The sequence below is a fragment of the Diaporthe amygdali genome (assembly GCF_026229845.1).
Source record: "Diaporthe amygdali strain CAA958 chromosome Unknown NODE_13_length_1014660_cov_65_381101, whole genome shotgun sequence".
Lineage (NCBI taxonomy): Eukaryota > Fungi > Ascomycota > Sordariomycetes > Diaporthales > Diaporthaceae > Diaporthe > Diaporthe amygdali.
Window position 1 is genome coordinate 660,363 of NW_026517033.1, and position 25,539 is coordinate 685,901.

The 25,539-nt window shown below is 54.3% G+C and overlaps 10 protein-coding genes across 10 annotated transcripts; 6 read left to right on the forward strand and 4 right to left on the reverse strand.

Annotated features, from left to right (window-relative positions):
* Positions 1-4,267: 4,267 nt before the first annotated feature.
* J7T55_003840 (methyltransferase domain-containing protein) lies at positions 4,268-5,325 on the forward strand (the record flags this gene model as incomplete). Its single annotated transcript, XM_053143190.1, has 2 exons — positions 4,268-4,546; positions 4,609-5,325. 2 exons carry the CDS (start codon positions 4,268-4,270, stop codon positions 5,323-5,325), a joined length of 996 nt encoding a protein of 331 aa, XP_052994085.1.
* Positions 5,326-5,656: 331 nt separating this feature from the next.
* Positions 5,657-6,493, reverse strand: J7T55_003841 (40s ribosomal protein; the record flags this gene model as incomplete). Its single annotated transcript, XM_053143191.1, has 4 exons — positions 5,657-5,762; positions 5,938-6,040; positions 6,135-6,273; positions 6,482-6,493. The coding sequence occupies 4 exons, from the start codon at positions 6,491-6,493 to the stop codon at positions 5,657-5,659; spliced, it is 360 nt and encodes a 119-aa protein (XP_052994086.1).
* An 807-nt stretch (positions 6,494-7,300) lies between these two features.
* On the forward strand, positions 7,301-7,825 carry J7T55_003842 (ubiquitin-40s ribosomal protein s31 fusion protein; the record flags this gene model as incomplete). The annotated part of the gene is made up of 2 exons (XM_053143192.1): positions 7,301-7,675; positions 7,736-7,825. The coding sequence occupies 2 exons, from the start codon at positions 7,301-7,303 to the stop codon at positions 7,823-7,825; spliced, it is 465 nt and encodes a 154-aa protein (XP_052994087.1).
* A 769-nt stretch (positions 7,826-8,594) lies between these two features.
* Positions 8,595-10,436, reverse strand: J7T55_003843 (glycosyl hydrolase family 18; the record flags this gene model as incomplete). Its single annotated transcript, XM_053143193.1, has 3 exons — positions 8,595-9,651; positions 9,707-9,902; positions 10,403-10,436. The coding sequence occupies 3 exons, from the start codon at positions 10,434-10,436 to the stop codon at positions 8,595-8,597; spliced, it is 1,287 nt and encodes a 428-aa protein (XP_052994088.1).
* A 146-nt stretch (positions 10,437-10,582) lies between these two features.
* On the forward strand, positions 10,583-12,606 carry J7T55_003844 (SIK1; the record flags this gene model as incomplete). The annotated part of the gene is made up of 3 exons (XM_053143194.1): positions 10,583-10,727; positions 10,888-11,143; positions 11,217-12,606. 3 exons carry the CDS (start codon positions 10,583-10,585, stop codon positions 12,604-12,606), a joined length of 1,791 nt encoding a protein of 596 aa, XP_052994089.1.
* A 1,231-nt stretch (positions 12,607-13,837) lies between these two features.
* On the reverse strand, positions 13,838-15,315 carry J7T55_003845 (vacuolar protein sorting-associated protein vps4; the record flags this gene model as incomplete). Its single annotated transcript, XM_053143195.1, has 3 exons — positions 13,838-14,059; positions 14,148-14,598; positions 14,675-15,315. 3 exons carry the CDS (start codon positions 15,313-15,315, stop codon positions 13,838-13,840), a joined length of 1,314 nt encoding a protein of 437 aa, XP_052994090.1.
* A 978-nt stretch (positions 15,316-16,293) lies between these two features.
* On the forward strand, positions 16,294-16,746 carry J7T55_003846 (prefoldin subunit 6; the record flags this gene model as incomplete). The annotated part of the gene is made up of 2 exons (XM_053143197.1): positions 16,294-16,354; positions 16,412-16,746. 2 exons carry the CDS (start codon positions 16,294-16,296, stop codon positions 16,744-16,746), a joined length of 396 nt encoding a protein of 131 aa, XP_052994091.1.
* Positions 16,747-17,204: 458 nt separating this feature from the next.
* On the reverse strand, positions 17,205-17,987 carry J7T55_003847 (uncharacterized protein; the record flags this gene model as incomplete). Its single annotated transcript, XM_053143198.1, has 2 exons — positions 17,205-17,866; positions 17,936-17,987. The coding sequence occupies 2 exons, from the start codon at positions 17,985-17,987 to the stop codon at positions 17,205-17,207; spliced, it is 714 nt and encodes a 237-aa protein (XP_052994092.1).
* Positions 17,988-19,803: 1,816 nt separating this feature from the next.
* On the forward strand, positions 19,804-21,611 carry J7T55_003848 (stam-binding protein; the record flags this gene model as incomplete). The annotated part of the gene is made up of 3 exons (XM_053143199.1): positions 19,804-19,938; positions 19,998-21,331; positions 21,422-21,611. The coding sequence occupies 3 exons, from the start codon at positions 19,804-19,806 to the stop codon at positions 21,609-21,611; spliced, it is 1,659 nt and encodes a 552-aa protein (XP_052994093.1).
* Positions 21,612-23,702: 2,091 nt separating this feature from the next.
* Positions 23,703-25,322, forward strand: J7T55_003849 (uncharacterized protein; the record flags this gene model as incomplete). Its single annotated transcript, XM_053143200.1, has 7 exons — positions 23,703-23,828; positions 23,889-23,984; positions 24,053-24,089; positions 24,193-24,215; positions 24,275-24,501; positions 24,567-24,737; positions 24,803-25,322. 7 exons carry the CDS (start codon positions 23,703-23,705, stop codon positions 25,320-25,322), a joined length of 1,200 nt encoding a protein of 399 aa, XP_052994094.1.
* Positions 25,323-25,539: the final 217 nt, after the last annotated feature.

Consider the following 25,539-nt stretch of genomic DNA (forward strand, 5'->3'; position numbering starts at 1 on the left):
GTTCTCGGCGTCTATGCAGTGACATTGCACAGACAAGTCTGGACCTGGGCAGGTCAGATCACCATGAGCCAGCAGAGTGAACGTGCGAATCGTCAGTCAGTGAAGGAATAGCCTCAGTCTGCCCATTTGTCCTTTACTATAGTACATGTGGGTTTCCACGTGGCTAGATGGGTATTCCACAATATCCCATGCTTTTGCGTGCACAATCTTATTGGGCACAAGGTTGAGACTCGTGGCCTGCGCAGCGTCATATTGTGATCTGCAGTCAGCCATTCGGCAGTATAGTTTCGACCGCAGGCTGATGGCGTGAGGGAGAGGAACGTCCTAACTTTCTGGTAGCGAAATCTTGCCCAGGGGATGGTTTGCATGGGAATCGAGATGGTCCCAAATAATTATACACGCAAAAAGTGGAAACCGTTCTGACGCTCGCCTAACCGTGACTTCGTCGTCCCGGGCCCCTCGGAAACTATCGATCAGTGCCCTGCGAGCATCATGGACGAGCTTTTGCATAAGCGCGAGACCCGTCTAGCTCTGTCTATTCGCCCATCACACGCTGATCCTCACCATAGCCTTGCAGGGGGCAACTGACAAACGACGAACCTCTGACTGCGTGTTCCTCCAGCGTTGCAATCCACGTATTTGGTCCCGCTCGCTAACACGCACGCAGACGCGCGTGCATTAAACCCGTCGGTTGGCACCCGGGGAATAGTGCCAATGATGTTTGACTGAAGATCAAACAGGCAATACTGCGCTATTTACCAAAAACTCCCCGTGATTCGCCCTAGACACCCGTCACGGCATGTGCTTGACCTGTTACGATCCTCAATGGTTCGTTCAGGCGGAGTGCCCAGGTAGCATGACATGCTTAGAGGCAGGTACAAGCTGACCGGTCTGGATGGCTGAACCTTATTGCGCTAGGACTCTTCCCGCTGTCTGGGATCAAGCGTGGGCGCCTGCAGGGTGAGATCTTTATTTCGTTGATTATGCCGCTTATGCTATGCACGAGAGTACGCGCAAACAATGACAAAATTACCCGACAGGTAAGGCGTGACGGGGAGCTCCACATTCTTGGGCTTTATGCCACCCCTGGCTCTTGAGTATAGTTTCTAACTAGACAGCGGTCCGCACGCCTCTCAAGAGCCGACATGTCGATATATTGACAGAATCATATTATATTATAGAGGGGTTATGATTGCTAAAGACCGTTCTGATATACTACACTATATGCAGCTAACAGAGGGACCGAGTCCTGGTGTGGTAGTAGTTCTGACAGTTGGCAGACACAACAAGCACGTGCACTATGACCTGTGAGTAGTTCATGACTTGCGCAAGCCTCTTCTCCTCGAACTACCCATCAAATTGGTTTTTCGTCCCATCACACAGATTCAAATCAGGCTCAAAACTCGCCGAGAAATAGCTGTCGCTTCTGACGGCTCTGTTAGGTCCGGAACCCCTGCATGTGCATGTGCATGTGCCTGTGCACAGAGCCGAGACCCTCATGTCCCAGCTGTGAACTCTATTCCCACCGCTCTGCTTGCGCAGGCCTCGGCCCCCTCGAATATGACAGATTTCGAAAGATGAGTTCAACGGGTGCCAAGATCTTTATTCTCCGTAGCTGACATTTTTAGACGAAGCCGTGCGGGAGTTGTCGTGGTTCAGCTCGCCAAGAGCGGACGAATGATCAGCTTCCGCTGGGCTGCCAGGCTGCGCGGACTGACACAGACATCCCACACCAGAGATGAGTTGATTGCTACGCTTGAATTGTTGCGATTTGTCGGCCTGTGGTAGCACTCGTCAGTCCTTGGGCCCTTGCAATACCACCTCCACCTCCCACTGGAATCAGCTGAGACGCGGGGCGACGTCCGAACAATCGTTGGGCATCCCGCTGCGCCATCTCGTCGGGCGATGCGTTGCTGATCACAGCCCGTCAGATATGCATTCCACGCGGCGGAGGAATCTGAGATACCACGCCATCGGTGTAGTGGAAACAAAACGGGGCTCAACGGGCCACTCGCATGAGTTGCTGGACCACCGTGACGATCCAGATAATGTCTCAACGCGTCGTGTTCCAGAGATCGCCGGATGTGTCCATCCATTCAGGCCGCTACCGATCTTTTGGGCTGTGTTCATCTGAGCCTGAGGTTCTTCTTTGGGTCTCGACGCAATCTGCGTTTAGTACTGTAGTAGAAGTCCCCTAAAGTGCTCGGAAGCCATTGGCGCCGGCGGAGGGTCCCATTTTTCCTTTGGCGGAATATGAGCCACTATTCGTAAGATCATTGTTTGTATGAAGATTCACAACAACTCCTCCAATAGAAATTGCCGTTTACGTTGTCAAGGAAGACGTGACCCATACCGCTCTGCCGTGTATTACGTGAGAAGGGCCTAGAATCAAAATCAGCAGATCACAATCTAAGGAAGTGGATGCGAAGGCGAGAAGGGTATCATTGAAGCCAAACTCAAACTACGCATATAGCTCACCGGTAGCACCGGGGCAGGACATGATACGCACCAGTTCGCCTTACATTGCTCAAGGTCTCTTGGTATGACCAGGTCTGAATGGCATTCGTGTGCTCTGTACCGCATATCCGGCTTGTTCATGCCTTGAAATGAATCGAGATGATACTTGGGATACCATCACTCGCTTCAGTTTGCAACCTCCTGGTTTCTAAATGCGCACCATATGCTGAGTATACTTTTCTCGGGTGTCCATTTCCGCGGGGATCCGGTAGACGCTGCTCACCGCATTTCATCATAAATTCCTTCATAGGATTCGTAATTCCAGTGAAACGTCAGGGGCCGACGTGCTAGGTAAACATTTACGGCATTCAGGATCCATACGCCCGCGGCTCCATGGACTTGCTCTATGCTAGGAGAAGGGGCGTCACAATTCAATCGCAATGAACGGGATGTTGGAGTACAGCCTGACCAAAATGTCCCCCATTGGGAACACTCATGTAGGAGGGCCTGTAGAAAGTGCTGGCTGTTAGGATAGCTTCCTGTATTTTGATAGAACAACTTGTAAATTTAACGAAACACGCTCCCGAGCCTAGTGAGGTCTTTCTTAGACCGCTTCTTTAATGGTGAGTACATGAACGATTTGTGAGTGTGGACCACGTAAAACTTTAGGTGCAGATGCAGTAGCTACAACAACACAGCCTGGCCGACATTGTGAGTATGAACACTCAAAGAAAGATTCCGAATCTCTTGTTGCACATCATTTGTGTTTGGCTAAGTTGCTTCTCGGGCCGTTCTCATCAGTATATACGACCGAAAGAACACTACATGGAATGGAAATGTCTCTTCTGAACCCTGACGCACTTGTAACTTCCCAGCCATTCAGTACAGCATAAGGGCCACCTCCCTACGTTTAACGGCAATCTTCAGAAACAAGGAAAGACTCAGCACACTTGTGAAATCTAAACATCTTCACAATCCAGAAACGTCCTATACCAAGCCCACTAATTTCGAAACTCTGCAAGCACCAAAGACCGCTAGCCAAACAGCAAAAAGGGACCCCGGGTGAGAAGGCTTCTGGATTGGGGAAGCTCCGGAGAAAACCGCCTTGAGGTGGATGATGCATGCAAGAACGCAGGAGATATCGGAGCGCCCAGTATCCCGTTGCCCGGAAGCAGATCTTGCTTCATCAGGAAGTCGGTAGTTCTTGAGATGGTGTTTAGACGATCGCTCCCGTCCAACTTACTTCGTACCTCACTTCATGGTAGAACGTTTGTCCAATTAACATGGCTAGCGATACCTTAGTGACTGCGCATCGTTCTATAATGAAATAAACACTGAAGACTATGCCGGGGATGAGGCCGAGGCATTGAGGGAGAACAGGATGGGTGTCTAGTAGACAATCTGTATATTAGTGATCAGTGATTGGCAGCGGCTTCGGGGAGATTCTCGTTTGCGGCAGGTGATTGTCATTACTTGGACATAGGAGACTGTGGCATTGTTAGCGTTGATGGCCAATCGGGGCCGCCTGTCATCCTTTCGTGAGATGTTATGTTTGGAAAGATCGGACATATCGCCACAAGCAGAGCCTGGGGAAGACGGCATATAATCAACTGTATAGGGCTGAACATTCGATCCGGACTGTTCAAAACGGGAGGAGTTCTTGAGACGTCACGCATGACGCGAGCGGGCACTAGGCAAGACCTGCATCGAGACGATAACCCGCCGGCAGTTGAATGATGCGATCATCCCGTCCCAACTCCCATGCACAACGGGAACCACGGACTGCCCACAGCGAGCCTGGGACAAAGCAATGGTCCAAAAGCCCGATTTCAGCGCTGACACGTCTGGACCGTACCTCCGACCCCGGCTTATCCCAAAGAGACCGGACCCTCCGACCGGGGATATGGATACGGGTCCGTCCACCGGCGGCGAAGCCGGGACCCAGGCAGAGCATCCACCGGCGGCCACCGCCGAGCGAAGCAAACTCTGGTTCGACGAGACGGTCGTCGTGCCAGACGCGTTCCGAGATGTCCTGGTGACCTACAGCCACATTCCCCCGGGGGACGTAGACGAGCACGTCATCCAGATCGTGAGTCGCAACCGGCCAATTGCTCGTGTCGACCCTAACCATTGACATATCGTCCGGCACAGCGCAACAAGGCCTGGGAAGTCCACCACTACCCATGCCTGGGCCAGTTCCGCTTCCTCGAGCTCAACCTCTCGAGCCGGCCGCAGGGGGACCTGTACGCGCGCCTCCTGTCGACTCTCAAGTCGGCCTCGTCGCCGACCTTCCTGGACGTGGGCACCTGCCTGGGCCAGGACGTCCGCAAGCTGATCCACGACGGGGCGCCGCCTGCGACCGTGGCAGGGGCAGAGCTCTCGCCCACGTTCATCAAGCTGGGCTACGAGCTGTTCCGCGACTCGCCGGGGGAGGTGGCGATGGTGCAGGCGAACATACTCGAGCCGCTGGCTGAGGGAGAGCCGCTGGACCAGTTCAAGCGCCAGCTGCGGGTCGTGCAGCTGGGCATGATATTGCACCTGTTCACGTGGGAGGAGCAGATCACTGCGTTTGAAAACGCGATCGCTCTGCTGCGCGATGAGCCGGGCGTACTGATTATTGGACAAGCTACGGGGAACTTGGATGGCGTTGTCACTCAGACGCTTACTGTTGGTGGTGCCAACAGGGGAACATGCAAGCACAATGTCGACAGCTTCAAAAGGCTCGTCAAGGAGGTCGAGACGCGGACGGGAACGCAGTGGGATGTCAAAGCTGAGTTGGACGAGGGATTGAGTGTCCACGATGGGAAGAGGACCTGGGACGACCCCAAGACGAGAAGGCTATTATTCGAACTGGAAAGGAGGCAATGAAGAGCTTTCGGGGGTAGGCTCGACTCTGCGATCACATGTTCATTTTCAACAGCCAAGCGCGAGAAGTGTGAACGTATCGTCTTGTGCCCATACGGGCGAAGTGTCATTGATTTGGACGGAAGCTACGGGAATCTGAACCTAACGCCGCTCGCTACCTAGAGAGGAGAGCGGCCCCAGACGCCGTTCAACCGTACCGTGGCATTCATTTCATGCAAATCGTGCAATTGCTTTTCCATGCCAGAACCCTTGTTCCCTGACCCTCAAGAATGATTTTGTTGGATCGCGGGAGAGAAATCAACTACCAGCTTCCAGTGATCTGCTTGCACTTCTTTTACGAAGTCTTGGCACCCTGGGTAGGAGTGATCTTCTTGCCGTCCTTGTTGTATCGGACACGTGGGGGAGGAGCACGGTTGCGACGACCCTCACGAGATCGGACACTATTGGGTGTTCTAGTCAGCATATTTGTTCGTCGGTCGGAGGGGGATGGCGATGGAGTCCGTTTGCCGCCAAGGTTCTTCTCAGCCGCCTGTGTCTGGCAGGTATACAGCTTGCCCAAAGGGCGGCCGTGATACCATGCCAGACACAGTTGTCCTCCATCCAGGACAAACGTACCGAACGATCTTGCCGTGAATGGCACAAGAGACGCAGTACTGCAGCTTGAGGTACATCTTGGGGACGGTGTACTCGGCGAAGACCGAGGCGTCAGAGATGTCACCTGCAGGAAACGTTGGTTAGCATGGTGGGCGACGAAACGATTGGGCTGGGTATAGCAGTGCAGCAGCAGCCGCAGCCTGGCTATCTTGACATACGAATAGCAGCAGACTCAACCATGTTGCGGATGGTGAATCTCTTGATGGCCTTGTCCTTGGGCGTGCATCGCGAGCAGTTGGAGCAACGGATGGGGTTCACGTGGCCGCGACCCTTCTTGTTGCGGCCATTGTTCTTTCTCTGTAGTTGGGTAGCAGTAAGTCAGCATTTGCGCAGTTAAGAAGTATGTCGTCGAAGAGTGGTGTCGATGGTTGGAGCAGAGAACGCGACAGAGCGGACGTCCAAGCAGCAAGGCGAGTACAATCCGTGTCTGTGGTAGCAAGGCCTCCAGACCATCGTGACGACTTGAAGCAGTTGTTGGAGGGGTACGTGTGGGCGCGAATCATACCTTCTTAGGCATCTTGACGACTTTGGCTGACGAAAATCGTTAAGTGTTGGTCGTTGAGGGGAGAGAGAGAAACAGAAATCTGATCTCTGGAAATTTAATGGAGGTTTGCTCTGCTGCAGCGGCCCAGTCCCAGCGAAAATGGCGGTCCACAACCAGAAAACCTGAGTCCTAACAGACTTTGCAGCGGTCCAAGGCTAACCGGTGTTAGCGTGGCGATGGTGCCCTACTGCCGTCACGTGAATGCCCCGCTAGTCTGGCCTGTCATTGGCTCAGATCCTGCTGCACCAGACAGTGGCTCGTGTGGCCCCAAACCTGCCAAAATCTCGACCTCAAATCGCAGCCACTGCTCTGATTTTCTTTCCTCCCTCCTCCATCAACGAACATCTTCACGGGACTGGCTTATGACGGGATAATACCCTAGGTACGTCTCGAACACGATGATGTTGTTGCTCGACGGCATCATGGCTTTCTTGTCCCCTTCATGATCATTCATGTCACTGCACTTTCGATCCCCCCGTCTTGTCTTCCTCTTGTTCATGATACCCGGCATTCTTCTCGTCGCTTGCGACAGTTGATCGCCACCACAACTTTTTTTGCATTTCCATTTCAGCTGGGGACTGCAAGCCAGACAGACCAAGTGCAGTGCGAATCTTTCGTCTGCTCGACGTCTCTATCGCTCGCACGCTCTCCCACTGAAATATCCTTATCGCCCCACATCACAAATTCCCACCCAAGCCCTGCACCTTTTTAAATCCAAGCCAGCCTCAGCCGTGATTTTTTTCTAACCCTTCCTCCTTCCTGCCAGTAGGACAGCCCATCATGCAGATCTTCGTCAAGACCCTCACGGGCAAGACTATCACCCTTGAGGTGGAGTCTTCCGACACCATCGACAATGTCAAGTCCAAGATCCAGGACAAGGAAGGCATTCCCCCAGACCAGCAGCGTCTGATCTTCGCCGGCAAGCAGCTCGAGGACGGCCGCACCCTCTCCGACTACAACATCCAGAAGGAGTCCACCCTGCACCTGGTGCTGCGACTCCGTGGTGGTGGCAAGAAGAGGAAGAAGAAGGTCTACACCACCCCCAAGAAGATCAAGCACAAGCGCAAGAAGACCAAGTTGGCCGTCCTTAAGTACTACAAGGTCGACAGCGACGGCAAGATCGAGCGTCTCCGCCGCGAGTGCCCCGCTGACACTGTAAGCCTACCCACGACAATCTCTTCGGTATCACATTGATTACTAACACTTCCCCTCTAGTGCGGTGCTGGTGTCTTCATGGCTGCCCACAAGGACCGTCAATACTGCGGTCGCTGCCACCTCACCTACGTCTTCGAGAAGTCCTCATAAACGGTGTATTTCGGTTCCATGGATGGACGGACGGAGCAACGGGTTCAATATTCACAGGGACGGGGAAAAGTTTGACACTTGCGCATTCAAGGGCTTCTGATACTACGATAAGGTATCACGGGATGTGATCATGGACTCATCTAGTACTCGTCATCTGGCTGGCGGAATGGGAAAATACCAAAAATGAAGGTCATGATCACGACTTAATTCCTTGCTTCCTTTATGATATTGTGACATGTCTGCACTCGACGACCTCCCTCGTATCTCAGGAACTTGGGCCTTTTGAACTAAGTTGGACTCTTCCTGCCCTGCAGCATTTACCTCGCAAATGGTTTTTGAAAGTGCGTTGTGGCTTGCTACCCGCTCCGCAATTAACAAATCAGCACAAATACAGCGTCGACCAGTAAGGGGCAGGAAATGAAAACCCCCGAAGCTTCACCTGGTCTATCTTTCTTGGTAAAAAACAAACAAGCCATCTTCGGCACGATGCATACCTGTCAAGGATCTCGGTATTGACTGTTGGATGGCTGCTTTAGAAACTCCATCCATGCACATGACGGCCCTTGCGTAGACTGATGCCCGGTCATTTATGGCTGTTCTTTGATGCTTTGGTCTGCATTCTCATAGGAAGTTACTTATTGTAGATCAGGACTTAGGGAGGAGTGTATGCATCAGGATTCAATTTCGAGGCTTGCTTGGCTGGAAACAAGTATGACTATATACAAGGAGCGATATTTGGAAAAGCTAATCGTTCTGACAAGGTGGTATCTTACTCCCTGAACCCGTTCCTCAGGTTCTCCCACTCGCTCTCGGGGCATTCCAGCTGGTTCAGGTCCCTCCTCAGAGCGCCGGGCCCGCCAAACACGTCCACCACGTTCTCGATCAGGCTCTCCCTGCCCCTCCGGTCCGACGAGCTCTCCCACCACATGCCGCCGCCGAGGTGGTGGTTCTTGATATACACGGCCTTGTCCCTGGCCATGGGCAGCGTGTCGTAGCTGACCATCATCCTCCTGCTTGGGTCGTAGCTGTAGCTCGCGCCGCTGTCATGGTCGTAGAACTCCTTAGCCCCCGCCAGCGGCAGCGCCTTGTAGTCGTACACGCCCCGCTCCCAGCTGCCCTCTCCGATGCCGCTGTACGGCCGCCCCACTCCGTCCGTGTTCTCGAATGCGCGCCCGTACAGCGGCATGCCCACCACGATCTTGGATGGGTGCACGTAGCGCGTGTAATACTCCAACGCCCTGGCGGTGCTGAAGGGTGTGGTGTTGGGGTGAACCTTGTTAGGGTATAAGTTCGCCTGGTGACCGGCGACCTGATCCCAGGACCCGGCATAGTCGTAGGCCATGAGGTTCCAGAAGTCCAGGTAGCGATCCATGCCGCGCAGGTCCAGCTTCTCGTAGTTCTGAGGCCCGGCCGGACAGGCCACAGTCAGTTCGAAATGGTGGTGGTTCCCGTGCTCGGGCGACGGCGGCAGTGACCGCGCGTAGGCATCCATTTCCTCCCGGCAGGCCTTCAGCAGGGCCACCCAGTCGGCGGCCTCTGAGGCGTTCTGTGGGTACTCCCAGTCAATGTCGAGCCCGTCAAAGCCGTAATTCTTGATAAGGTTGACGGCCGTCCTGGCGAAGTTGGCTCGGCCCTGTGGCGTCGATGCTGGCTGCTTGAAATTGGAGGAGTAGGTCCATCCGCCGATGGATAGGAGTACCTTCAGGTTGCGGTTGCGGCGCTTGAGAAGGTTGAGTTGTTTTAGGCAGCCGTAGAGCTTGTGCCCATCCTCCCACTTGTCACCATCCCAGTGGATTTCCGAGTCGGCCCAGCTGTCAGTAAGGTAGCTGTTGGAGGTGTTAGTCTAAGAGCGAGGATTCCTAGCGGCCGTGAGAGACTTACACTTCGCCGGATTCTGGTCGGACATTGGCGAATGCATAAAGGATATGGGTGAGATTTTCGACTGGCAGCTCCCAGGGAAAGTGTTTGCGGCCGTAGATGGCCCAGTTGACGAAGTATGCTACGCTTCGGTAGCCCTTAGTTACTGGTCCTCCGCCCATGGTGTCGTTCGGGGTCGTTAGGTGCTGCGTATTGAGGCCTTGGGAGTAAGAGTTGTCAAATTCCTGAATGTTGTGTTGAAGAAGAGGTATCTGCTGGGCCTGGATGAAGAGGGCAAGGCTTATAAGGAGAAGGAAGACTGATATAATGGACAACAGGCGGCCTCTAGCTAGCATGGTGAAGAGGGAACGAGGTGGTCACTGCCTCGCGGGTACGTGTAAACGAGTACGGATATATGCAGGTACTGTGGCGTAGCTAATACTAAGGAGGGGCGGCCAGCCGGCCAAACATGGCAGAAGGGGGGCGATGACAGCTGTTGTGTCAGGGGTGTTGAGGAGCTGGGGAGCACAAGGACGTCTTTGATTCGAGTGATTTGACAAGGGAATGGATGGATGTCCATGAAGGCGTGCGTCAACTAGCCAGCTAGCCTAGGAAGACACACGTTGTCGGCCTTAACAGAGACAATCAAGATGGCAGTTTCCGAGACGGCAAATGATGTGACATATCAGACAAACTGGAGAAGACCCGCCAGGAACATACCATGCTTCACCTTCTCCTTGAGTTTGTCGAACATGATGGAGATGGTGCAGGCGAGAAAGCCCGAGACCGAGTAATAATTGAGGGGCCGTTTTTGTTTACTTCCAATGAAGCTCGGATCTTGAAACCTGCAGAGGCAAAGAACGAGGTGGCTCAGCTGCAAGAAATGGAGCTTCAGCCTTGATGGGCGGCCGTTCGGAAGATGACGACACCGTTGAATCCGTGCCACCCGCCGACATCCAAACGTCGAGGGGTCCTCTCATACCGCACCGTACTGTAGGGATCTACCAGCTGGTGGCTGTGGCGACGGGCCGTCTCACAGCTGGGTGTAATGTGGGGTATCGCTAGTGCACTGAGACTAGCGTGGACAAGGATGTCCCACCATCCATGGGCCGGTGCAGTGCGCTTGGTCTGGGTGCAGCTCCAACTGCAGAGAGAAATTTTGGATCGTAAAGAAAAAAAAACTTCGAGCTGCCGGCTGTCTAAAGCAACGACATCCACACTCTCTGTCAGCAGCAGCAGCAGCAGCAGCAGCACTCCTGCCACAGCCGTCTTGCCAGACTTCCCCATCAAGATGGCCAACATCAATTATCTGCTGTATGAGTCGGCGGCTGGTTATGCCGTCTTCGAGGTCGTCAACCAGGCCGACAGCGTTGGCCTGCAGCTGAAAGAGGTGCAGAACTCACTTCAGAGCCTCGCGACTTTCAGCAAACATGTGAAGCTCGTCAACTTCACCCCATACCGGTAGGACACCACTTACTGCGACCGAGGACCGATATAATTGCTTCAGGGCCTCGTCGCTGACATATTTTGACAGAAACGCCGCCGAGACCCTTGAAAATGTCAACCTCATTTCCGAGGGTATCATGCCCGACTATCTCAAGTCCATCCTCGAGTTGAACCTCCCCCAGACCAGTGGCAACAAGTCCAAGATCGTCCTCGGTGTCCAAGACAAGAAGCTTGCCGGCGAGATCAGCTCCACCTTCAAGGGCGTCGAATGCGAGACGAGTGAGACCTCAGAGGTTGTCGCAGACCTCCTCCGCGGTATCAGGGTGCACGCCGAGAAGTTGCTCAAGGGCCTGCAAGATGGTGATCTGGGCCGCGCTCAGCTCGGCATGGGTCACGCCTACTCGCGCGCAAAGGTCAAGTTCAGCGTGCACAAGAACGACAACCACATCATCCAGGCCATCGCGACACTGGATGCGCTCGACAAGGGCATCAACCAGGGCTCCATGCGCGTTCGCGAGTGGTACGGCTGGCACTTCCCCGAGCTGGTCAAGATTGTGTCCGACAATGGTACTTACGCCAAGTTGGTTCTGGCCATCGGTGACAAGAAGTCCCTGAGCGATGACAAGCTGCACGAGATCGCCGCTGTGATCGACGACGATGGTGAGAAGGCACAGGACATCATCAATGCCGCTAAGATCTCCATGGGCTTGGACATCACCGAGTCCGACATGATCATGGTCAAGTCATTTGCCACCTCCGTCAGCAAGATGGCCGACTACAGGAAATCCCTTTCCAACTCCCTCGACGCCAAGATGGGTCAAGTCGCCCCCAACCTGCAGTGCATCCTCGGAACACCCGTCGCCGCACGTCTGATCTCACATGCCGGCTCGCTCACCAACCTCGCCAAGTACCCTGCTTCCACCCTCCAGATTCTCGGTGCCGAGAAGGCTCTTTTCCGTGCCCTCAAGACCAAGGGTGCCACACCCAAGTACGGTTTGATCTACCAATCATCCTTCATTGGACGTGCCGGTCCCCGTGTCAAGGGTCGCATCAGCAGATACCTGGCCAACAAGTGCAGTATGGCGTCTCGTATCGATAACTTCTCAGAACACCCCTCAGCACGTTTCGGTGAGGTCCTGCGGCAACAGCTTGAGGACCGGTTGGAGTTTTACGCCACCGGCAAGAAGCCCATCAAGAATGAGGAGGCAATGAGCAACGCAATGAAGGCCATTCTCGGAGATGGCAATGATGACCTTGCCATCGACACTGAGATGATTGACGCTCACCCCGCGCAGGAGGTCGAGGAGAGCAAGAAGTCCAAGAAGGACAAGAAAGAGAAGAAGCGCAAGAGTGAGGCCATGGACATCGACGAGCCAACAGAGAAGTCTGACAAGAAAGACAAGAAGAAGAGGAAGAGCGATGCAGATGGTGACAAGAAGGAAAAGAAGAAGAAGAAGGACAAGAAGGTGGAGGCCTAGAATGCTTCGTCTTCTGATAATTTGCCTCTTGACACCCCGCAAACTCTACCTGAACCTTCAGTCCTCAAGCCTGGTGGGAAAAGAAAGGTCAGCCTTCTGGATTCTCCTGAACCTCTGCCTTGCCCTGGCCGCAGCGCGGAAGACGCCGATGACAAGATGCGGAAGAAGCCAGAGCGGCCGGCAAAGGTTAAGAAGGGGAAGGCCAAGAAACTTTCACCTCTGACCCATAATTTCACGACGAAGAAGATCTTACGCGCCCAAAAGCGTCTCTTGAAGCAGCAGAAGAAGCGCCAAGAAAAGGCGAGATCCTCTGTGGAACACAAGGCACATCTCGGGTTTGCATAGAAGCAGAAGGCCGGCGGGTTTGGGGGTATCTGAGATCTGTTAGCTCGCACGGGGAATTTCCATTCCTATTGATCTGTTCTTGGGTTCGTCTCGGAGTTGCAAGGGCGTGGGAGATATCGGCATTGGAGTTAGGGATTCATTTTTTCTGTGTTTTTGTTCAGTCGAAATCTTTTTCTGATATGGCCGCTTTGGCCCACTGGCTGACTGGCTGACTGACTGGACACGACGTGTTGTATCATCAATCGATCAATCAAACCTCATACCCATCTAGCTGTAGTAGCTGCAGGAAGGGGAAAACTAAAAGAAAGAAAGTATCAGTGAAAAGTTCAACATCAGCACTGCGGTGCTCACAGTACTTTTTGTGTGTTTTACTCGATTATTGGATTTACAGAATTGCTCTCTTTTCTTTTGTCAATTCCCTTTGCCCTTAAATGTATCGACCAGCCCATCCGCCCATCCAACCACCCGCCGGGACCTTGGCCTATGCTTTGTGTGAGAGAAATTTAAACGCCGCGACGCCCGTCTGCTTGCTTGCTCGCTTGCTTCTTTAGTAGTTAATTTGATATCGACATCAACACCGTCGTCATAACCCTCCCCCTCTCTGCTCTGCATGCACCGCTGAGAGTGGCCTTCCATTCAAGCCTGGTACTGCTGTGCCCGCTCAGACTCTCCCCTGTTCCATGCTCGCCGCAACAACCTCACATAGCTCTCTCCCTCTCGCTGCCTAAACCCCACATGATCTTCATATCTCGTCCACGGAGCTCGAAGCCGTGATGCTCAGCGATAGCCCTTCCTACTGCATCTGCTGAGCTGCCGCGGCTGCCGCTGCTTGGCCCGCGGTGTTCTATCATCCGCACTCTAACGCATCTGCAGAAGCACGCGCACACTATGAGCCTTCGCTGCCAAACTCGTGTGTCCACTCGGTGTTCCGCTTCAGGTCCTCTTGCGACACCGTCGGCCGCGACGACTTGACCGATTTCACAAAGTCCTTGAAGTCGACGATGGGCTCGAGCAGCTGTTCCGTATCCACCTCCTCCCACGTCATCTCTATTGCATTAGGCTCGCCCGGCGAGCAGGGCGTTACCTTCTCCTGGCCGTCTAACTCGACCTGTCGTTGCCATACCGCGTTAGCCAAAAGGTGAACGATGCGGGGTCCTGAATGAACGTAGATATCAGAAAAGCGTCAAAGCACGTACCTTCTTGAAATGTGTAGCCTGCTGAATCTTGCGCACGGGTTGCATCAGCGCGTCCTGCACCGCGACAGCAATGTCGCTGCCCGAGTAGCCCTCGCTCAGCTTGGCCAGCTCCCTGTAGTCCTCTGACTTGAGGCTGGTCTTGGTGTCGCCGACGGCGATCTTGAACATGGTAGTCCGCGCCGCGATGTCGGGCAGCGAGATGTGCACGCGGCGCTGGAAACGCCGTCGGATGGCCGCGTCCAGCTGCCAGGGGATGTTTGTGGCGCCCAGCACGAGCACGCCCGTCGAGTCCTTGCCGACACCGTCCATCTGAACCAGCATCTCTGTTTTTATACGCCTCGAGGCCTCGGACTCGCCCTCGCCACGGGGCCCGCACAGGGCGTCGACCTCGTCGATGAAGATGATGGATGGCTTATTCTCGCGGGCCATGTTGAAGAGTTGTTTGACTAGCCTGTCGGGACGAGCATGTTAGCGCGCCTGTCTTTCCTCGTGCTTCCTCAGTCTGTTCCTCGCGGAGGCGGACGTACCTTTCTGACTCTCCCATCCACTTGCTCACCAGATCCGAACTACTCACGCTGAAGAAGGTGCTCTTCGCCTCGGTGGCCAGCGCCTTAGCCAAGTAACTCTTTCCCGTACCGGGAGGCCCGTAAAGTAGGATACCCTTCCACGGCTTCCTGTTTCCCTGGAACATCTGGGGGAACTTGATGGGCAGTAGGACGGCCTCCTTGAGGGCCTCCTTGGCGCCCTCGAGGCCGGCGACGTCCTCCCACTTGACATTGGGGCGGTCCTGCAGGATGGCGCCGGCCAGGGCGTTGCGCAACTTCTTGCTGTCCTCGTCGACGGGGGCGCCGTCTTCGCCATTCTCCTTGCCCTTGCCCGTGCCGCCGGTGGAGGAGCCATTAGCACCCACCATGCCAGGTTTCTTGCGCTTTGCGTCGGCGTCGGACAGGTGAGCTTTTAGCTTCTCGGCGCGGTCCATGTATTCGGCGGTCTTTGTGCGGATCATCTCCTTGGACTTGGGGTTCTTCTCCCACTTGAGGGCGAGCATGAAGAGTTCCAGCGACTGGTAGTACATCTGATAGGCCTTGTCGTACTGGGCCGCATTGTCGGCCTCGATGGCCTTGCGCACCTGGTCGATTGCGCGACCGAGGAAGTCGGTGTTGGACATGATGGCTGGTTGTGTTGTTTTGCGGTCGGCACCGCTTCTGCTGTTGCTGCTGCTGCTATTATTGCTCGGAGGAGGGGGGTTCAGAGGCGGAGGCGAATGTGGAGATGGAGGAGCTGATAGTGGCCCCGCTGGTTGAGGATGTCAACACCGGGCCGTGCAGGCAGGATTTCACCAGTCGAGAGCCGTGGGCTCGGTAGCTATGGTCGCAGTCGCAATCGCAATCGGCGTCACTCTAATGGCAGACAAGTCGGGTCGAGGGATAGTTGGAGGAGGTGCCGAGATACGACTGAGTAAGGACTCAGCAGTCAGTGGCCTGGGACGAGTGGACGTTTCGAGCTGGAGTCTTGCTGGCCTTGGCACGCCATTTCTTTTGGATTGGCGGGGTCGAAAGGGCAGAGAGACAGCGGCGCCTGGACTGGCAGGCTAGAGCACAAGTGACGTTACTCCAGGCCCCATACCTTGGTACTCCATACCTGGGTTAGGTAGTTTACTGTACTGAGGTACTGAGCTAGACACACACACAAAGCCTAAGTGCACCAGATCTGCTGGACCTGACCCAGTGCGCGGGAAGTGCGTGCTCCGTACCCCCAGGTACAGGGACAATGAGGCTCATCCACACTCACTCAGCTGGCAGAATTGAGTGCCAACCACAGGATACACACACAACACACAGATGGACAATGCAGACAACCTACCTAAACATAGCATTCAGTACTGGTCTCTTCTCTGCTGCATTTTCAAAGCACAATGCTTCATTGAGTGTCTGAATACAGAATCTATTTCATCTTTCCTTTCATAGACAGCCTAGTATCAGCACAGCTTTGAAGCCTGCCAAGGATCCTCCCAGATAAGATCAAGATCGCAAAACTCATCAGGGGACGGACGGAAACTCACCCTGACCCCTGAGCCAGCACCGCCGACGGCCACTTTGACCTAGTCTATAAACACTACAGCCACACCTCACATATCGCTCACAATATGTCAGAGGCACAGGCCAAGCTGCAGGCCCTCTCAGAGGACTTTACCAAATTACAAACAGGTTTGTGCACACACAAATGGAATCGTATGAGACCGCAACGCTAACCCTTCCTCACAGAGCTGCAGACCACAGTGTCGTCGCGGCAGAAGCTCGAGGCTCAGAGGCAGGAGAACAGCGGCGTCAAGAGCGAGTTCGGCAAGCTCAAGGACGACGAGGCCATCTACAAGCTCGTGGGGCCCGCGCTGCTCAAGCAGGACAAGGTCGAGGCGGAGGCTACCGTCGACGGCCGCCTCGAGTTCATCAACAAGGAGATCACCCGCCAGGAGGCCCAGATCAAGGAGACCCAGGAGAAGCTCGAGAAGATCAAGGGCGACATCATCAGGATCCAGACCAGCGCCCAGTCTGCCGCCCAGGGCCAGTCTGCCGCCGCGGCTGGCGCGGCCAAGGCATGAGTGGGTGACCGCGTGTGTGCGTGAGTGCATGCGTGTGACGGAACCTGGCAGAGAAGCAGGGAAGCAAGCAAGCTCACAGCGACGTGGCCTGGGCGGGTGCGTCACCTGCGGAAGCACCCAGGGAAGACGCTGATGACCTCTCAAAACATCACGGTTCGTTAAAATGTCACGCAAGTGGCCGGACTGGAAAATGGAGTTGAATGGAGAATGATATGTTCTGAGGGAGGCATTCTATTCATCTAAAGATACCAGATGCCAGGTCCAAAATGCAAAATGCCAATTCCAATCCCAACGCCACGCTCATGATTAGGAGATGAGCGCCAGGCCTGAAAATCCAAAAAACCCCAGTACCGGTACCAATGCTTGTGTTACTGCGCCTTTTATCCCCGCCTGTGATGCCCTCTATCGCCGTCCCAAATACCGCTGACTTTGCTTGCCAGCGCCCATGCAATGACCCTCTAGTTCAAAACCATAATTTGGAAGACATCGGGCACGCCGAAATCCCTCTGCATGTGAGGGCCGTCGTCCCACAACTGCTTGGTGACGAGGTCCTGCTCGCTGACCTCCACGACGGACACCTCGGTGCCGCGCTTCTTGTTCTCGGGTGCGGCCACGACCTCGGCCCCAGCGACGGGCTTGCCGCTGACGGCGTCCATGATCATGTTGCCGATGTGGGCCTTCTCGAAGCAGTTGGACCACACGGGGCTCTTCTCGATGGCGTCGAGCATGACCTTGCGCTCCTCGCTGGCGGCGAACCGCTGCAGCTTGGCGTCGAAGACCTCGGGCGACAGCGTGTGGCTGCAGGTGGCCACCTTGCGCAGCAGGTAGACCAGGCCCGCGATGGCCTGCGCGAAGATGCAGGCCTTGGCGTCCGCGTCCATGGTCGCCAGGATGCGCTGGTCCGGCTCGTCGAGCACGAAGGCGCGGTGGTCTGCGTCGAAGATGGACGAGAGCATCTTGCGCAGGCACAGGAAGTCTATTGCGTCTTGGTTCTGGACGGGCAGCTTTTGCAGGGCCGAGGCGAAGATGCAGCGGCAGAGGTGGAAGATTGTCTCATCGGGAATGGTGGTGACATGGTTGTGATGTATCACAAAGAGAGGGTATGAGGTCTCAATGGTTTCTGAAGTGGGTTTGTTAGCATGGTTGATTGGATAATACGGGAGTGGGTTTTGTTTGTGTTCATACATACCTCGGCACTTGGCATCGAGAACTGCGGTAAAGTCTTGATTTTGGAAACCCATGTTGTTTACTTTGTCTAAATTTATTTTGAGGCACTCTTGAGTGAGAGAGTCAGATGCGTGCTGATATATGAAGAGTTGGTTTGGTGTGTGTGTGAATACGGTAATGACAACGTGATGAACGACTTGATTATGGTGAGCAGCCCGTCTCGAGGACGGGCAGGCTTTATATCGTACGGGCAAAACTTTGTGCCAGCCTTACAGCCTCGTCTAAGGGCTGGGTAAACACTGGCAACCAGAGACACGGAAGTAGGCGGCCATGTTCCGAGGCGGGACGAGCCTCAGGATGGCGTGGCATGACAGACAGAATCGGGAGACTACGGCGTGCAGAAGGCTGGTCGAGATTGCGCTTGCAATCCCTTGCGTGGGGGCCAGCAGAGAGTCAGTGTGGGCAATGCAAGACAGGACGCAGAAATTTGTATCACTGAATCTGTGTGAGAGTCGGGAAAATCAGCCCAGCAGGCGTCAGAGTTGGCTGTTCGTAGGTTACAGAAGTTGGACGATGTGGTCCAGGCGCTGAGGCATGGTAAGAGAGTGCTGTCCCGGTTTCTCCCGACCGTCGGAGATGAGCGCCCCAGCGCAGGGCCTGGAACAGCAGGACCGCTGAACCACTGGACAGCATTTCGTCAGGGCGGCGCAGGGCAGGCTGACAGGGCAAGGGACAGCAGCAAGGACAGCAAAGTGTTTGCCTCATCAGCACCACTTGAGCAGGGGAGATATTGCGAAAATTATTTGCAATCTCTGCTGGTCCTGAGTTTGGGCCATCTCATTCTTGTTTGGAATATCAGGCCCACCGCATTCAAAATCTCGGGTGTCCGTGGAAGCATATGCCTAGGGTAATAAGTGACACCTCTCTTGCATTCTGTCTCAACCTGCTTTCTCAGTCTCTTGAAAGGATCGCCCTTGGCACGTAGTTCAGATCTACATTCCAAGATTGCCAACTTCAAGGGCGAATGTCTCTGCTTACTGTAGATGGTGACGAACTCTGCGCAAATTGGCAGAGATAGAGAGAGAGGCAATCAAGAAATGGTGGTAACGGACATGAAGAAAAGTTCCAGTGATTACCCTTCGCATATCTTGGCTTCAATCAGAGTTCAAATGCTGAATTGGGAACAGTAGATAAGCTCAATATCGTAATTAGGTACATGTGGAGATCTATGTATTGATTTGGAGACAACATCTGAGTTATGACAAGAGACTCGAGAAGAATTAATTCTGTTGTTGCTTTCTTTGGTCCCCTTATCGATATCGGTATCGGAATGCTTAGGTCACCCGCAGGTCCGATAAGCGCACTGACCAGGCGGGCTCATCAAGTGCCCCGCCAAGAATCCCCCGACGGCAGGGCGATGATCGATCGCGGGGCTCCCAGGCCGAGCTCCCAACAGTGATGTGTACGCTGCCTCTGGCGGGCGCAGTGCCATGTACCTTGGTAGCCTTGCTAGTCCGCTGCCCGCCTACGCGTGGGCGCCTGATCTGCAACACGAGCCGGCCCAGAAATTAATTAACTGACAACCATCGCCGAAACACACGACAACAGTCTACGCTGCAGTGATATCTGTCGTATTCTGCCTGCCTTCCCACTGCGCATGCTGGACCTCGTGTGTTCCAAGACTTTCAGTCTGTAGTCAGACAGTCTTCCTCTAGACTGACCGACCGACTAACCAACTGACTGATTGTACCACCTCGCGTCGCCTCCTCTCCTGTGCCGAGCCCAACCGTTTCCTATCGCATTCCGACATGCGCCGCCACCCCGAAGTGATCGTCTAGCCACCTTCTTCACCAGACCGTTTGACGGCACAGTCCAGCGAGGTCGCCCAATATGAACACCACTTGGACTTTGCCAGACCGGCCGCTGAGTGTCAAGGAGATTGACGTGGAGGCCAGAAAGTTCGAGTTTAATGGTCTCGTCGCCCTGAAGCAATGGCTGCGCGCCGCCGATACCCTCCTCCGTCAGGTACCATCGTCTTTGCAGCCACTCCGCCCTTTCGCTGCTAACACTCTGGTCCCTCGCAGGGCAACATGTATGCTCGGGAAGGCAACATGAGCCAAGCCTACCTCCTCCTCCTCCGATACTCGACCCTCGTTCTAGAGCACCTTCCCAAGCATCCCGAGGCCAAGACACCCGAAGGGAAAAGGGGACTGAAGCCGCTCGCTGCGGGCCTGCCAAAGGTCATCGACACGCTGGCCCACCTGAAGCCCCAGATTGCCGAAGCCCACGATGAATGGGTCAAGATACATGCGAGCCAGCGCGATGGATCCGTTCAGCTGGAAGGAGAGAAGTCCCCCTACGAGAAACAGGCGGCGAGGGATCCAGCACTGTCGTGGAACCCAAACGTCCGGGCCAAGCTGTTGGATGCAGGCGAGCATCAGGACCTGGCAGTCGACCTTGCCCAACGAGAAATCAGACGGCGAGATGCGGCTCGTAAGGCGACCCGCCAAGCTGGGATTTCGGAAGAGGAAGAGCAGGCACGACGCGGCGCTGGACTCTGGGACGACTGGGACATTCCTGTCCCTCGGGATGGAAGGGGCGCTCGTGATGATGGTGATGACATCAGGCGCAACATGGACGCTGCGCGACGCAGACTGGACCAAAGCGACCAAGCCGGACGACCACCAAGCCCGGACAGCAACTACTCATCACGACCAAACAGCTACAGTGTTTATGATCGACGACCATCTTACCAATACCCTTCCATTTCGAGATCCTCGGTGCCGCAGTACGAGGGTTCTGTCGGTGACACGTACAACCGCCGCCCTGTTCGCCCACCTCCTCGTCCAGCGAAAGAGCCCTCATCGCAGTCCCGTTACGAGCCACAGTCCGCCCCTCCGCGACCGAACAAGGACCCTGTCGCCTCACTCGACTCAGCATATAACACGTCCTCGCCGACCGGACAGCCCCAGGCCCCAGAGCTGCCACCGAAGTCGATGGACCGGAAAGAGCGCTACACCTTCAGGCCAGCGGCCTACCTCGAGAATGGCACTCCTATCCGGCCAGTGTTCCTGCCAGATAGGCTGCGTGACGAGTTCCTCACCATTGCTGCACAAAACACTAGAAAGGGACTCGAGATGTGTGGCATACTGTGCGGGACATCAGTCAACAACGCCTTGTTTGTAAGCTGCCTCGTAATACCAAAGCAGACATGCACCACCGACACCTGCGAGACGGACAACGAGGAAGATGTCATCGAGTTCTGCATGAGGGAGGACCTCATGGTGTTTGGATGGATACATACCCATCCGACTCAAACGTGCTTCATGAGCTCCAGAGATCTGCATACTCAGTCTGGCTATCAGGTCATGATGCCGGAGAGTATCGCCATCGTTTGTGCTCCAAGATCTGACCCTTCGTAAGCATTGGGCCCACCCTTTTCCTCTTGTGTTCCCACCCTGAACATGAGCATGGATGGATATTCGGATCTCGGCTAACATCCACATAGCTACGGCATCTTCCGACTCACGAATCCACCAGGGCTTGACCACATCCTCCACTGCACACAGTCCTCCACCTTTCACCAGCATAGCATCAACGGTCTGTATACCGACGCTAAGCACCCGGGCGGCCATGTCTATCACTCCAACCAGTTAGATTTTCACATTGAGGACTTGCGTCAGCCCTCGAGAATATAGGTGGCGCACAAGGGCTGCACAAAGATGATCGATTGTCCATACATTTCTCGTATCACCCTCACGGGATGGGGCGCAGGAAACCAAAGCGGAAGACACATATTCACTTTGACTGTCCGGGGAGTTTAATTCCAGAGGAAGATGGTGAAGAATCTCTTATACCTGGGTCATCTCAGTTCAGTTACCAGGACTTTTGTTCATATGGTGCTTGGTGACTCGAGCGCTGATCTCTATGACGAACCTGGAAGCTTATGTTCCCTCTTGTTGGCACCTTCCAAGTCTAAGCGGTGAAGAGCTGGGTTGAGAGGCCTTGGCCCTTTTGTATGCGAAGCAGGTCATGATTCAAGCCGGGTTAGTTGACCAGACCACTTGCATTCGACTGTGTGAAGCCCAGGGCTATTTTCAACACTAGAGCGCATAAAAGCTGCCCGGTGAGGATGACCTCTTCGATACGAACGGTTTTCTCAGAAAGAAGGATGCAGAGTGGTATTTAGGACCCGGAAGAGATATATCCGGTGCCTGAACGAGCCCTGCCGCGGCCGCCTCGTGTGTGTTGTGACCTTTTCCTAAGCATAGCGTCGGCGTTTGATTTGTGGATTGCCTTCTAGGTCGCGGGTTTGCTGAGCATATGGGGCTGCGTGGCACTGGAATACTGCTAGGCAGATGTTTGCAGGAAAACCGCCTTCTAGCGGAGGATGATGTGTAATGCAAGCTTTCCTGCTCCCACTTGCCGATATAAACATGTGCCGTCCGACCATGTCGGATGTCACCCTGTGGTCTTGGTAGTCTCTGGTGTGACACCGACCTTACCCGGCGTCTTGGGTTGCACTTGAGCGTCCATGGGTTTCCAGTGAATCACGTAAAGTCGTTTTGCCTCATGCGACGGCTTATTCGAACCTTGTCGGCCGCTCGTCCGGGCTCCTGGTTTTCGGGAGCAACTTCGCCTTTCTTGATAACTCACGGAGCCTCATATGGCCACCTATTACCCGACCAACACACCCTTCCTATAAGATAATCCATTACAGAACTACAACCTATACCGAGTATAAATCTGGATGTTTGACGACTTGGTGCTTGAATTGAAACAATTCCTTCTAGATCCCTTTCTATAATATCCTTCGGCAATTCTGCAACCTCAGCTGATTGATTGCAGGACCATGCGGTGTGCTTACATGCAGACTGCTGTGACAGACCTGGATGCTACCTGGCTTAGCTACCCTAGCACGCCTAGCTACCTGAACTGCCTAAGTGCAACACTGCTGGAACAACAGCATCTGAGCTCGCCCAAAGAACTTCGCCAGAGGTCAGGTCGAGACCGCCCTATATTCACATCACGGATATTCCGGTCAGGTGCCAAGGCATGGGAAGTTGCCAATCCCAACATGGTTCACGCCAACAAGGCGCCATCACCAGCATAGGATCTGAGCTCTCGCCAGACTATCTGAAACTGGAAATGTCAGCCCTAGTGGAGGAACGACGTCGCCTCCACGTGAAACGGCCTGCTTCCTATATACCACCCCAGCCCCGTTGGGTATTGCCATGCTGCCATGCTGCCATGTGGGTGGCAGGGCCAGGGTGATGGGGCGTGTTTGACGGCCAGGACAAATAGTCCGTGGGCAAACAGCCGAAAGCTTATTCCCAGCTGCCACCGAAAACGTCGCCCGCATGCAGGGGAGAGGCGAGTCAGACTATGTTTAAGCTTCGGCACTGCGTTTGGACAAGCATATTGGACGTGTGCCAACGGTGTCGGAGGCCCGTCGAGTCATTTGCCGGTCGCTTTGCTGACACGGGCGGAAATGCAATCGAAGCGACCTCAAGCCGCCCTATTGCCATTCTTGTGTCCCGTCCGTCATTTGAAGCCTGTCTCGTATAATGTTTGCATCGTATTAGCCAGGTATCCTCCGACGATCTTCCGGACGGTCGGAAGGCGAGGGGCCCGGGCCAGATTATATTGGCACGCCTTTCCGGGCGGCGCGCCTCTTATAGCATTCTTCTAGAGCTTTGCCCCCCACTATTCTGCCAACGCTTGGCCACCTTGAGGAATTATTAAGATGTAATGTTGGGCCTGGTTGCTCTTTCCCCTCGCTTGCTCCCATGGCAGACATGTCGGGCAATCTAAGCTCCACGGCGGCTATTGCCGACCATCGCACCTATACCGACGATGGACTGTCCTGGCCAAACCGCAAAACTGACTTCATTGCCGTGTTGGTCCCATTTCTAGTACGTCCACTCGACTGCAGAACGCTGAAGCTGAGACTAATGTAAATGCCTATTAACTAGGCTTTGGCGTGGATCGCTGTAGCTCTTCGGCTTTACACACGGTTCCGGATCGTTCGTGCGCCCGGATGGGATGACTTTTTCATCGTTCTCGCTTTGGTATGCGCAACTGTCGATCCTCAACTCAGACCACCGAGGATGAGTAGGCTGACAAGAAGCATTCACAGGTCTTCGGATCTACAAGTGGGATCAGCTTGGCTGTTGGTAGGAGGCTACCCATAACGTTGAGCTGATCCTTGAACGTTCACTCACTCTTTTCTAGCAACTAGATATGGCATGGGACATCATATGCGTGATATCGCACCAGGGGATCTGGAAATATTAGTTAAGGTAAACTAGCTCGACTGCATACAATCTTTTGGTGCTGGCTTTGCTGATACAGTTCAAAGATATTCTGGATTTCAAACGCATCGTTCACCACCAGCAACTCTCTGGTCAAGGTCTCACTGCTTCTGCAATACCTCCGGACCTTCGTGGACCCGCGGCTCCGACGGCTCTGTATCGGGCTTACCATCCTTACTTGCGCATATGGTCTCGCGTTTGCGTTCATGGGCTGGTTCCCGTGTTTCCCAGTGGAGGGTTTCTGGCGCCGACAAGTAAAGGCATTCTGCTATGGGTGAGCTCGCTATCCTCATATCGATGTCTTATCTAATACAAACCACCTGCTTACCCAAGCCATAGCTACGGTTCTAGAGACGGCACCGAGTTATACGCAGCAGTCCTTTCCGCCAATGCTATCAACATGGCGCTCGATATCATGATCTTCCTCCTCCCCATTCCCCTGCTGTTCCGGAGGGACACCTCGCGTAAGACAAAGGTCGGCCTGTTGGTTTTATTTGGCCTGGGGATTGCGTAAGTAGACGCCGCCTGTCGGAAATGACCCAAGGCTAGTGGATGATGCTGATACATCTTACTAGCATTAATGTGATTGCCGGCTTGCGCCTGGTTACAAACCACGTCTTGAACCAGGAGGGTGACAAAGCGGATTTGACATACGATTTCGTCAAGATATTCGTCCTCGGCGAAGCGGAAAACAGGCTCTCCTGCATTTTGGGCTCCATCCCCGTCTTCTGGCCAGTGGTCTCGCAAAAGATACAGGAAATATTCATCACGAGGGAGTTCAGGGTGGAAAGTACTTACCACATCTCCCTCGACCCACAACGGCGGTGGAAAGATGACGATCAGCCGCAGCCGTACAACGGGAAACAGGGAGGCGGGCACGACATCGAGATGCAGAGTCCGCCCCTTGGACAACATGGGAAGGGCGGCCTGGAGTATCAAGAGGATGAAGTCCTGGAGACAGGCTTACGGCACCCTGGACGACTGGTAGACGTGGATAACTACACTCGCGCCTGGATTGGGCCCTTTGCGGAAGATGAGAACATGCAGCAACCAGTCATAAGTGAGGTCAAAGCGGAAAAGTCGTCGGGAAGATAATCAATAAGGCATACCAAATAATCATTTTCAATTATTAATCTCATTACAGCCAATCTCGCTCCCCAAAGCCTTGACAAATTTTGATCGCCTCGGTCTCGCATCTTGGACCGATGGATCTACTAAGAGGAAACAAAGAGTCAGGATCGGCCGCACATCACGTTTCGCATTAGCTACTGGGGCGCTTGACTAGGTACTCAGTCTCGGGTAAGATGCATGA